The 13,044-nt window shown below is 47.9% G+C and overlaps 1 protein-coding gene across 1 annotated transcript in view; it reads right to left on the bottom strand.

The window, feature by feature from the left end:
• Positions 1-1,664: 1,664 nt before the first annotated feature.
• Positions 1,665-13,044, bottom strand: part of TNRC6A (trinucleotide repeat containing 6A) — a 20,274-nt gene continuing 8,894 nt past the window's right edge. The window contains exons 6-19 of the mRNA XM_010141047.1: positions 12,693-12,744; positions 11,247-11,389; positions 10,447-10,584; positions 10,083-10,211; positions 9,893-9,967; positions 9,424-9,634; positions 6,444-6,575; positions 5,023-5,181; positions 4,517-4,657; positions 3,938-4,045; positions 3,546-3,767; positions 2,827-2,897; positions 2,580-2,719; positions 1,665-2,388 (exon numbers count right to left, since the gene is read on the bottom strand). Of these exons, the coding sequence (XP_010139349.1) occupies positions 2,013-2,388; positions 2,580-2,719; positions 2,827-2,897; positions 3,546-3,767; positions 3,938-4,045; positions 4,517-4,657; positions 5,023-5,181; positions 6,444-6,575; positions 9,424-9,634; positions 9,893-9,967; positions 10,083-10,211; positions 10,447-10,584; positions 11,247-11,389; positions 12,693-12,744 (2,097 nt within the window). The 3' untranslated portion in view covers positions 1,665-2,012. The remainder of the gene's footprint in view (positions 2,389-2,579; positions 2,720-2,826; positions 2,898-3,545; positions 3,768-3,937; positions 4,046-4,516; positions 4,658-5,022; positions 5,182-6,443; positions 6,576-9,423; positions 9,635-9,892; positions 9,968-10,082; positions 10,212-10,446; positions 10,585-11,246; positions 11,390-12,692; positions 12,745-13,044) is intronic.

The raw sequence follows: 13,044 nt of genomic DNA, 5'->3' as shown, positions 1-13,044 counted from the left end.
GTGTCCTCTTGAGCATCGCGCTGGGCACAAACGGTGGGGTCGTTTGAGGAGAGGGCGGCGGGTCCCGAAGGTGCTCGAATAGAAAAGGGAAAAGCAAGCTGCGGTTTTCTACGCTCGGGTTCTCATCTCGTAGTGGGCGCGTCGGGGGGCGGGGGGGAGGTTTTCGCTAGAATAAAATGCGGATCTGTTCATAAAAAAATGGGCTTGCTAAAAGAAAAATCAAACTATGGGAATACAGAGCTATCATATCGTCAGGTACTTTCATCGTATAGAAAACAGCCTACAAATAAAGTCACAAAAAATAGACAGTTATATGCTGAGCAGCCAAAAACATCATGATTTATTAATATCTGGAGAAACTTCATAGTTCAAACACAACCAAACTGTACATTTTACAATCACATTCTATTTGTAAACAGTTAAAAGCCACTGACTTCTTTTGCATCTTCGGACACAAACATTAGAATCAAGGCAATGAAATGATGGCGATTTCTGCACTGTTAAAAGTTTTACCCTTGCCCAGTCGTCGATTTATCGACTAAACAAGCTTCAGATAATAATACCTTTTGTGGCAAAAAGATGTAACTCGTTGCTTTTGCGAGAAAGTATCTGCGAGAACTCTTCAAACATTTAAAACTCTGTACAACGAACGATCCTGTAAGCCCAATCGCTTGGTTACAGTGTGCATAGTTACTCGGGTCGGCTTTAAGGTACGACAGTCGAACGTTAACACAGTCACAGAGCAGGAACGGAGCCACTCGATGGGGGCACGAGAGAACCGGGGCACTACGGATGATCAGCAAACCACCACCACGCACTAGGGGAAGGACAGGCTCGGAAAGCGTGTGTCAAACTCCAGCTTGAAGCGGTTTTTTTTTTGGCAGAGAAAAGTCTTACAGAGCAATAAGTATTATCAGTGCTAAAAGTTGAGTTTTTTTTTTTTTCTTTTTCCTATAAGAAACTACAAGGAGTTTTTACTGGGGAACTGGTTTTCCTGAGAGCCATGCTCTTTGATTTAGGAGACAGGACTAGAAAACAAAAGGACATGGCCAAACACTGTTCGTTTTTCCCAGAGATAGAAAGCATCTTTTCATTCGCAATTTTTTTTTTTTGTCTTTTTAAAAATTTTTAAAATGATGGAAGAGTAAACATCTTTCTCAAAAAACAAAAAAAGAAATATTCTGTAAACAAGAAGGTCCCGACACGGGCACCCCCAAAACAAAATTGAAAGCCTATTGAAAGTGCAGGACCCCCCTGGCTTGCAGGCTGGGTTGCAAGTCACAGCTGTGGCCACAGTTTTTTAAACTGCAGAGCTAAATTCTTTAGTTTTATACATGAAAAAACTGGTGCAATACTTTCATTCATCATCCTAAGTCAGCGTCATAAGTCGATCTCGGAACGCCACAACACCACGAGAAGGTAGGCAAACATCAAGGCATAGTAGAGAGCGCACACTGTCTGTGAAGAACATCCTTGAGTAAACATTTACACGTGAACTGCTGCCTCCCCGATATTGCCGATTAGACAGAGAGAACATCATTCAGTGCAAAGGTAAAAAGCTCATACTCCAACATTATCAGCAAAATGCAAAAAAAAAAAAAAAAGGAAAAAAAAAAGAAATTAAAAAAAAAAAAATGAGAACAAAAAACAATGAGTGCAAAGGTAAAAAGCTCATACTCCAACATTATCAGCAAAATGCAAAAAAAAAAAAAAAGGAAAAAAAAAAGGAATTCAAAGAATAAACATGATGACTATACACAATGAGCTCATTCCAAGCAGGTTTCTATGGATAGCACTATCTGGAAGTGTAAATATATACTTTTTCACATTATAATATTGGCCTGCATGATTCAAGTATTCAAACTGATATGTTTTGGGCTAAAACAAAGTGGAAAATGTGCAGAAAGTAACTGTTTCCACAGGTGACCCCCTCGCTGTAGGTGAGAAGTCCAAATTAGTGCTGCTTTGTTACGTCTTGAGGTCACAGTTTATTAGTTGAGAAAAGTAAAAGGTTACATGGACTCTCCACCTCCACCCAGGTGGTCAACAGAAAGGAAAGCGTTGATGGGGGACGGGCTGCTCATTCCCCGGGTGTCGTTGCTGCTCGGGGTGCCCCACAGGCTCGTGGAATAGTTGGGGCTCCCCCAGAGTGAAGTGCCATGAAGGTCTCCACTGCTAGTTCCCGACAGCCCAGCACCATTCCAGTGATTTAGATCATTACGGTTTGAGAACGAATGGGAACCGTCAATGGATCCGAGTCGGCTCTGGCTGGATCCCAGAGACTGCCAGCCAGGAGACGGAGTCAGAGACTGGCCTTGTGCAAAGAAGCGACTAATCTCCTCTTCACTGGCAAACTCAGCGAGAATAGTAGTGTTCCCTAAAACACACCTGCGGAGGGATGAGAAGGGCAGCGCTTAAACAGGGTCTCCTCCTCCTCCTCCTCCCCCACCCCGCACTGTCCAGAGCCCCGAATGCTGTGGCACGGCGAAGCTGGCACCGTGACTCCCTGTGCCCAGAACGCCCCGCACACCCCCTCAAGCGCCTACGGCTCTTCAGAACTCCAAGAGGAGCAGACTTACATGTGCAGAGATTTTTGTGCCTTCACTACCTCTTCTTTTGAACTGTAACGGACCAAAGCATTTCCGTGAGGGAGGTTCAGGTGGAATGTTATTAGTGGGCCGTGCTGCATGCACAGAGTACGCAGGGTTGAGCCATCGATCTGCGGAACAGAGGCAGGAGGTGAGAACGGCTCTGGCTCGAGCAGGGGACGGCTGCTGGAGTCATGGCCCGCGCTGTGCCACCCCCCGCCACGTGCTCCGGCCTCACCTGAGGTGTAAGGTTCTTCAGAACAAGCCAATTTGTTATTCTCCCTGAGCTGCTCTCACCCCAGCTCGAACCTGGGGAGGGAAGAGAGCAGAGTCGGTGCCCTGCCCCCTGAACACCAGGGCGTTCGGAGGAGCACGAGCAGCAGCTGACAGGAACACTCGCAAGCCAGACCGCAGGCAGCATCGATGTGTTCCAGACAAAGCCGGGAGCAGGCTGCTCCGGGGTGCTGCAGGACGTCGTGCTGCATCCACTCATTTTACTGCCTTTCTGAAGCGTTTTGATCGTGTCAATACAGTCCTAAGTACTTACGTTAGTCAGATAGTGTCAATGAAGCAAAAATAGGAAGATTCTTGTTTTGACTCCTGCTGCAAGCTCAGAACAGTTCTGGAGCCTGCCTGAAGGCTCCCTGTGCCACCCCGAGCGACTTCACTACGGTATGAGCCACCCTCTGAAAAACACCTAACAGGGCCCTGCCCTCAGCTTGCAGGCATCAGACTCAGACCGCCCTGCAGGGATGGTTCATACCATGGGCAGAATACACACCAGTGGCCCCTGGGTTGTTCAGCAGCAATAAACGGCCGCAGGGCCAGACCGGCTTTGGCTTTTAGCGAGATGACTGGTGCAGCTGTCAGCGAACAGTGATGGACGACCACAGTGAATGTGCAGGAGACTCCCTGGCTGGACACCAAAGCAACCCCTCCACACACAGCCGAACTTACCAGGGGTGTATCTGGCATCAGAATTTCCCCATCCTCCGCCCAAGCGAAGGGAATTGTCCCAAGTGGACAGCGGTGGTTTCTGGCTGGTTAGCCCTGGCGGCGGGCGGGATGGAGCAGTGATGCTTTTAGGTGGCAGAGGGACCTTCCACAGCTCATGAGCCAGAGAGGTGTTAGTGACTGATCCAGGAGACCACGTTGATTTGGAATCACTGTTTCTGGCTACTAAAAGACATATAAAGACAACCACGATCACCACGCTGCCGGAACCATCACCCTGCCACACAAAAAAGCTGCTAAACTGGGGCAAAGTGAAGTTACCGCTCAGAGGAGACCTCAGCACTACTCTGGTTAACATTTAGTATCGAAGGGGAAGACCGGCCGGCAGACATCACCTGAAGTGCTTTGTGCTGTACTGCTGAGGGAAACATTGTAGTTGGAGGCACGAATGGATGACCAGGCACTAGTTGAAGGCAGCGTGGTGTTCAAAGATGAGGATGACCCTGTGACAAAAATGGGCGTCAGCCACGGCACAAGGGCATCGCAAAGGCAGTCAGACTGCACGGACCGAGCACGTCTGCACAGTCAGACAGACTCTCCTCAGCCCTGTGGTGGGAACGTGCCGGGCAGCAGGACGCGCCCTGCGCTCACAGCGAGCAAAGCCAGTCACGGCACCGCAGTGGCCAGACCGCCCGGTTCTGCTCGCCCGCCTCCTGCACGCTGCCTCCGCGCAGCGTCCTCACAGAACCCAGAGCAGCAGCAGCACTGACTACCCGCATTCCCAGAATATCTGCTGTGCTGCATCAGGCTGGCGCCTGAGCCAAAGATGAGCTTTTCTGCTGTGAAACTCACAACACGAGAGGTAAACAAGGAGACAGGCCAGCGGCAGACGCAGCTCCCAGCAAACAGGCCCTGCCTGTGCCGGAGGGGAGCTTAGTACAGGGTTCATGGGAGAAGGCGGCGTCCAAACCTACCACTGTTCCTGTCCCTGAGGTGGTCAACTTCCCGCACAGTATTAATTGACAGATTGTTGATGACACTGCCAGGAGTGACGTAAGGGTCAGTTTCGGGGTCGATGTTTGGATAACCTTTCCATGGCTCACCAGGACGAAACTCTAGGAATAGAGAGAGGAAAAGTAGGTTGGTTTGGTTCTGGTTTTGTTTTTTGTTACAGGAAACAGCTGTCTAAATAACACATCCCTTGATGACTGAAAATCCAAAACCTCTGAAGCGTTTAATTGACTCAATTTTGTCGTCTTTTCACTTTTTTCACTCCATTTCTAGTTCTTCTGCTCCCGTCTCACCCAGATAAAATCTCAAAGCAGGGAACACACTTCTCTTCGCACAATGAAACTGCTGCTTTCAGTTTTGATCTGCTAAAACCACCCCCTTCGTGCTTCTCTGTGGACTCTTTCCTGCCCCTTCCCCACCGAGGAACCCAGCAGAAGGGCAGCCAAGGAGCAGCCCTGACGTCGCGTACCTGGAGGCCAGTTAACACTGCTAGAGCCGTTAGGCGATTTGGCACGGGGCCAGCCGTCCCCAATGGATCCGGGGGGACTGGCTGGGGAATTACTGCTGTTCAGAAAGTCGTATGGAACAAACGGAGACTCTTCCAGCCTAAAACCACTTGAAATAGCACCTAATTAAAGAAAAAAAAAAAAAATCATCAAATGTTTTCCACGGCCGATTTTTCTGTACCTCTCTCCAGAAACATGCCCACGGAAAGCACTCATGAACTACGCGGCAGCAAACCGTCCTCTTACCACGTCGAGTTATGGGAAGTCACACAGGATTATATGATCTAACAATGAAATACCTGTGAATAATTCAGGAGCAAACCGTAATACCATCCTCTGTTGAAGCCACCTTATTAAAGCAGGATACTTATTAGTTTGAGTAAAATTAATTCAAGAGGGTAAGAGCATTTTGTGAGACCCCGACTGGGTGTCAGGGGTGGTGAATGCATTCCGCAGTGGGAGGGCTCTTGGAACAAATGTCTACAAAACCTGAAGGGTCTTTAGCTGCTGCAAAGCTCTGAGAATTTTACTTGTATTCATGGAAGGGGAAAAAAAACCCCAACAAATAAATAAAGAACCCCACCGGAGGCAGAGTGAGGAACCAAAGCACTGCAGAGAATCTGTTCGGTTCTGTGCAAGCCCTGCCAGAAGGATGGACAGCAAAGCCGACGAGACTCCACCGCTCTGAGAGGACAGAGGACGTCTCCCAGCGATTCAGTGCAATCTGGAGCTCGGGTAATCAAATCCCTGATGCTCTTCAGCAAACGTTACCTCCAGCTAAAGCAACACCGACACGTCGTCTGTGCTGCTCCGAGGCAGCTCACAAGGGCAGTAGCGGGGTATCCCCACTAGACGTTTAAGGCAGAAAGTCATTTCCTAGCAGTAAAACAGCTGACAAATCTAAAAATACCCAGACAATCTGAAGACTGAACAGTAACAGGAGACTGGAGACATTTCATAACTATCTTTAGACACAGAACCTTTGTGCTACAGACTCAAATTTTAACTGGATGAAATTTCAAGCAACTGAAACGGTTGAAATGTCACACGAATCCTGATTACTGGGATGAAATAGCAAGCTGCCAAGTCCGCCTCCTCTAAACCGAAGCACAGCAACGGTACCGCTCTGTCCCTCCTGCACTCCCCCCATTTTCAGAATACAACCGTACAGGTTCGTAACCGAACCCGGTCACTCAAAGCATCAGACGAGACCAGAATGCGTGCCCAGAGTTAAACCCCAAACACCACCTCAGGGCCTGCCCAGAAAGACAGCTGGAAAACCTGATGGACTCGACGCATTCCAACCCAGACCCCAGTGAAGCTTCCAGAGCGGTCTGGGTAACAAAGGAATGTCAGATGCCTCTGACCGGCGGGTTCCACGTACCATGTTTGCTGGAGTTTTGATCTAACGAGGTGTTCACGGAAATGCTGTCTACTGTAGTCCACTTCCTCAGCCGAGACTGTGGCTCTTTAATACTGCTCATATCCAGGTTTACATTCAAGTTTGAGTTCATTCCTGAAAACACACACAGCTTATGAAACACAGGCTCAAGGTTTTTCTTCTGCTCAATAGCGCGACTGTGCCAAGGAACACTTTAGAGCAGACCACCACAGTTACTTCATGCTTCCAAGTTCCGGTTCTTGAGAACCATTCTAGCATTCGGCACAGTGACCGCACTGCGGACAGCACCTAAGCGATGCAAAGCGCTTGAGTCCTCAGCTGATGTCTTCATGCAAACGGCAGAGGAAGAAGCCTTTGAGGAAGTTAGAGAAACTACGATGGAAACGTTGGAAAAACGTGGTGTTTCTAACACCGTCTAGCACCAGCAGTGGCCTTGCTCTGGAGAGTACTCTGGAGAGCCACGCTCAGCTACCAGAGACCACGTGCCTGTGCGCGTCCCCGCAGCAGCAGGCATGGACCAACGTCTGCAGCAACCACCCCGCTCCCCTTCTCATCTGGGCTGTTCCCCAGGTCACCTTGCCGGCTCCTGCACCGCCCCAGCACAGACCAGCTCTGTGTGTGGAGCTGCCCAAGGGCGCTGCCCCCTCCTCCCTGTACCCTGCTCACACTGCGGTAAAACCTCAGGAAGAGAAAGCAAACTAAAGGTGTCTAAGCCGCTGTCTGCATTTCAAACGTTTATCTGCCAGATATCACCACAATGCCAACCCAATCAATCCAAACACTGGTGAGAACCAGCTGCTCTGGGCCTGCACAAGGTTCTTTTTTCATTTGTTTTTCTTAAAGGCATGGGCAGACGTTGATGCCAGAGACGCAGCTCCCAGCAAAGTCTGAAGGAGAGTGACAGGACAGCGGAGTTTTAAGAAATGTAACAACCATCAATAGCTGAAAAAAGGACAAGTCCAACCAATCCAGTTTCTGACAGCGGCGTTTCCCTGCTGTCAGAGCAACATGCTGCGCACACCAGTAACCTTCCTTCTAACTCCAGAAGAAGGGCTCTGAGGATCACAAGCTGGCAGACAGGCACGTCCAGCTGAGAAGGCTGATGCCAGCCCTTGGCAGGCACCAGGGTACATCCAGAGCTCTGCATCTGAAACCTGTGGGGTGGGCTGGGGAGCGAACATCAATCTCTGGACATAAACTCTAAGTTGAACAGTCCTCCCGGAAGTAATTTCTCTTATCCAGTTACAGAAGATTTTATACTGTTCAGCTACACTCGCTGTTTTGGCAGAAAAAAAGTTATTTTTATTATTAGAAATACTTAATTCTATAAATGAATCGAGATGTGACAGCAGGACTGATCGGCTAGAGAGAAGGACACCACCCACCCGTCCCCAATCTCTGCTTTTGATCACCAAGTATCTGGGGAATCTTGCCAAATTCAGTTCCCCAGAAGGTGACCAGGGCCTCCCTGCTTTCATTGGAAGGTCCCCTCACACTCTCACTAGGACATGGTGAAAATATCATGGCTGCAAGATCTTCCAGAAGATACCTTGGCAAATTCAGCTCCCTCTCACATGACTATGGTGTGGTACTTAAGAGCTCGTGGAGGATGCTACCGACACTCCTCCTGACTCAGTTTTTCACTAACGGGTGGAGAATTTCCAATCTACTGTTCCTTCCCTTAAGCTTTTGTCCGTGAACTGAGTGTGGCTCCACTTGCTTCTGTCTCCACACTGTGCTCCTCCAAAGGGATCCCCAAGGACTCTTACGTTCCCTGCAGCAGATCCCCGAGGGATCTCAACACACCCTTACACACACTGTGGGCCCCTGAACGTGGCAGTGACCGAGGTGAGGAAGCAGCTCCTTAACAGCAGCACACACAGCAATTCAGCTCCACAGATGGACCAGAAAGGAACTGACGTAGGCAAGGTGCAGTTCCTCAGCATGAAGCTGGAGTTAAAATATTCCTTTCGTTAGACCTTAGACAGGGTCTCTAATAGCTAAACAGACTTCACTGGTGCGCCTTGCCCTCGGGCTGAAAGCAGCGGTTAGATCTCAAAGGCCATCAGCAGCAGCAACCGTTAAGCAGCAGCCTGGCCTTGGGACTGGCCACAAGCAGAACTCGGTGTGCCCCATGCAGTGCCGCAGCAGGGCCTGCCCCGAGCCCCGCAACACCCCGCCTACGAGCACAGGAATTCCCGCAGCAGTCTCTGGTGAACGCGCTTCTCTACACAGGGCGATGGGAATGCAAAGGAAACCAGCCCAACAGAAATGTCTGCATCAGGGTAACATAGAAGAAAAGCAAAGGGAAGAGGAGGAACAAAATCGGGATAAGGAACAAGAGGTAAATGGTGTACAGTTGTAGTAAGTGTAAGATAGCATTAAAAAGGGACCTAAAGTAAGGAGAAAATATACAAGCCTGGAATTTCTGAAGTAGGGATTGGACAGAAGCCTGCAAATGTAGGAAGAAAGAAACAGGAGATGCTTGTATTTACAAGTGTTCAGACATTTTGCCTGGAATGAGACAACCACTCTTTAAAAATGCAGAGCTAAAACCTTTCTTTCCTGGGCAAAACCCCTAAAAGGGAATTTAGTGCAATTCCAGATTAATAGAAAATGTTTTTAAATTCCAAAGAAATGAGACCCCAGGATTCTACTTGTAAAAGTCCTTTAGCTCCAGGAATCATGACTGCAAAAGGACTTTGTACCATCCTTGGGACCCAAAGGACAATAAAGAAACAGAAGGAGACAGAGTGTCTTTAAGAACGTGAAGCTTTCTGCTCTGGAACGAGCACACTTGTGAACACCGTTCTTCGGGCAGCCAGAGTGACGGGATGAGCCCCGTGCTGCTTCCACGGGAAGCGCTCCCTGGACTGTTCTCAGAGGAGACAGGCAGTGTGGAAAGAAAGGCTGTGTGTCACGTAAGCGTGAACTGACTATGAAATCAGGATGGAGAACCCACCTATAGGGAAGCTGCTGAAGGCGTTGATTGGCGATGGCCCTTTCTGCAGCTCAGGAGTAGCGTGGGGTATGACATTCTCGAGGAAAGATTTCATGGTGGGCTGATGGAGTGACTGCTGTTGGGAGGGTGGAGTTTGCTGCTTCATTAACAGGTTTGGATCGAGCTGACGGGACTGTTGCATCATCTGTTGCTGCATACTAAGAGATCGACCCTTAAAAAGACAGAGCAGTTACAGTATAAATTGGTAAAAGCTTTTCCACCTTTCTGGAAAGATAACGTAACATGTCTCTGAGCTCCGCGCACCTCAGCACAGCAAAGCCCCGGCATTCAGCTAAGCCGCTCCCTTAAAGCTCATCAAAATCCCAGTCACTTGCACATGTTAATGCAATTTATAATGAGAAATGCAGCTCAGGACAAAACCCAGCTTTTCAAGATAGTTAGAAAAGTTATAGGAAAGGTGTGTCTTTACCTGCTGCTCCTGCTGTTGACGACCACCAGAAGGCATGCTTCGATTCTGCGCTTTTTGCTGCTGAGCCAACAACCGCTAGGAAACAGTGTGTTGTGGGTTTGTTTTTTTTTTTATGAACAGTTTACAGCTGACGTAAGTCTCTACTTAGACTTTCAGAGGGAACACAGAGCGACTAGCTTAGTTCACTTACCTGTAACTGGGAGATCTGAGAAAGCTGGTTTAACTGGGACAGTTGATTCAACATGGCTACCTGTTGTGGGCCAAAAAGTGGGCTCAGGCCACCGTTGTTTGGTGCATACTTCAGTAATGATACTGGAACCTGCAAAACGGACCAGCATGAAGAGCGACTGGCGGTAACACGCAGTGAGTTACACTGCTGTAGATTACTGTAACCTCTGGCCAGCAGTGGCCTAGTTTCCAAACCACTCATCAAACCAAGCATGTTTTCAAGAATATACACAGTAAATACCAGCAACGCCTATAAACAAACAACCTGATCTTCCGAAGCAACATTTTGGTAGTTTATACAGAGAATGGTTTATGTCCGCAGTTACCTGAGGGGATAGTAATGGAGGAGGCACTTGAGCACGTGGATTAGGCTGAGATGAATTAAGAGGTTGTGCTGGAGGCTGCTGCATGCTCCTGGGCTGTGCTGCTATATTACCAACACCAAACATACTGGGATTGCCATTCTGGGGAAAGGATGGACAGTCAGCGACAACGAACCTCTCCTGCCACTTCTCCCACCCCACCCCACCCCCCCTGCATGAGAAGTCAAGCATGTATCAATCACACAGGTAGCGAGGATGTTAGGTCAAAAGGTATTAAAGGCTGCCCAGCAACACGCGCCCAGCTTACCTGTCTGACAGAATTCAAGTTTTGCATGCCCAGCCCCGCTAGCGAGCCGAGGGCTTGGTTAGGTAGTGCATTATTTGAAGGGGGAAGCTTCATGTTTTGATTGGACATAAACTGCATGTTTTGGGACTCGTCTGCTACAATGCCATCCTGCTTGGACAGACAAACCGGTGCGCAACAATCAGCCAGCAAGCAAGCAGAGGGAGAAACCATTGCCGGGAACAGAAGGGAAGAGTCACAGGACAGTCCAGCACCAGCAGGAAACAGGCAGAAAACAAAAGAGATCAGGTTAGTCATTTGCACTGCGAATGGCTACAGAAAGTGCTCAGTATTAGCTACATCAGTAAGTTAAAAAGAACAAACCCTATCCTATGGATTAACAAGAAAGCCCCAGTTCTCCTCTCCACGCGGGGCAGAAAGCTGAGGAGCACCAGGTAACTACTCGGAACGCAGACTAGTCAGAGAAGAGCAGGAGTCCAGCAGTACGACACCCACTGACCTTATCGAAGTAAGGACCGCGATCCATGGAAGACTCTTTGGAAATCTGAGGACGAGAACCGGGGCCTTTTCCAACCACACGATTGTAATCTCCGACACCGAGGCCATGCTTATCCATCTCCATCCGCTTGTCCTGCAGTAACCCTGGGAGAAGGAGAGGGATTGACCACGAAGCGGGAGGGTTATTCCCTTTTCCAGACACACCAGAAAGCAGTTCATGCTAATGAAGAGCTGAACTACCACAGCTCTCAAGCTAGAGACCAGCACAAGAAATCATCTTCACAACCGGTCTCAGTAAAGTGTCAACAGACTTTGACAAGCTGCGTGAAACCATTACTCTCAGTTTTCTCTTATATTGTTTAAACTTCAGTTTCCAGTTGTGAATGTAGCTTTTTTTTTTTTAGTAGCAACAAGCATTGTCTTGGCTTTGAAGCGGTATCTTTATCACATCCCCTATGGTGCTGTAGTATTTCAGAGGCTCTTTGATTTGATTCAGGTAAGAAAAAAACTGTTCAGCTAAAAAAACCCCAACCCTAAACCTCCCAAATCTAAAGTATTTGTGTTTATTAAAAGCAAATTTTAAGTGATCTTTTGTCGTTAATTCCACCAGGCAAGCTAGAAGATCAAAACACGAGCAGCAATAAAGGAGCCCATTTAATACTTCACTGCATGCAGTGCAGAATTACCTTCCAAGCATATGTTTTAAATTCAAATAAAAATGAGACTGCCATTAATATTGAAATAAAAAATTCAAAGAACAATTTCTTCACACAATAGACTCTGAACCCAAAAGTGAAAATACCCCATTTTAAAGAGGAATGAAAAGAGCGTGAGTACAATAAAATCTACAATGCCACAATTACTTTTAATTAACTACTGAATTGTTATTAATGTATGAAAGAACTGAACTATTTTTGACTTGCTAGAGGAATCGTAACAGTCAGTGGATTCAAAGAAGAACAGACCTGCTCACACGTCATTTTGCACTCAGGTTTAACCAACTAAAATAACTGTTCAGTAATAATTCAGTTCTTAGAACCAAACACATGTTTCCAGAACGAACCACCGTGAGCGAGGGCAGCGCTGGGCACATCCCAGTTCAGGGCAGTGACGGCATCCAGAGGGCAATCTGGATGATTATACTGCAGGAAACCAACCCACCACACCCTGAAAACACCCCTTCACCTCAGCTTACTGTATCTAATACACCTCCGCTTGACTTCGGGACGATGTTACTATGGCAGCCAGGTGATGCCGGTAGGTAGCGCTACTCATGTACACTGGTTTTTCCTCTACGAGGGTATTCCCTTCCTCTAGGGAACCATACAGCCAACTATTTAGAGCTGGAACCATATATATTATATATAGTTTCAAAAACTGCTTTACAGAAGGATATAAATGAAAAGAGAGACAGCACTAAACCCCGGCTGGGCTCTCCTGCACTCACCTCCAGACATGTCCATCTTATTGCTCTGTATGGTTTCTTCTGGTGATTCTCTCTGAAGTAATAAAAGGAATCATAATTATTTAATAACATTTTCAGAGGCTAAAACAAAGACGCTCCGATAAACTATTTCAATGCAAACCCGCAAGAAAAAAAAAAGATCAGGACAAATCAGATGGTACTGTAGAGCATTTTCTCCCTTTAGTTGTTACCCAACAGAGAACAGGTCTCTTCAAACCACGGATGTAATGATAGTGAACACGTCAGGCCAGGGGATGACACCGGGGCAGTGATACAAACACGCTCTTCATCACTGAAGAGGATGGAAAGGGAGGGGTGACAGAGGGGAGACACA

The sequence above is a fragment of the Buceros rhinoceros genome, unplaced genomic scaffold, assembly GCF_000710305.1.
Source record: "Buceros rhinoceros silvestris isolate BGI_N320 unplaced genomic scaffold, ASM71030v1 scaffold13698, whole genome shotgun sequence".
Classification (NCBI taxonomy): domain Eukaryota; kingdom Metazoa; phylum Chordata; class Aves; order Bucerotiformes; family Bucerotidae; genus Buceros; species Buceros rhinoceros.
The sequence above is the reverse complement of the archived record's forward strand: the minus strand, read 5'-3'. Positions and strand labels throughout refer to the sequence as shown.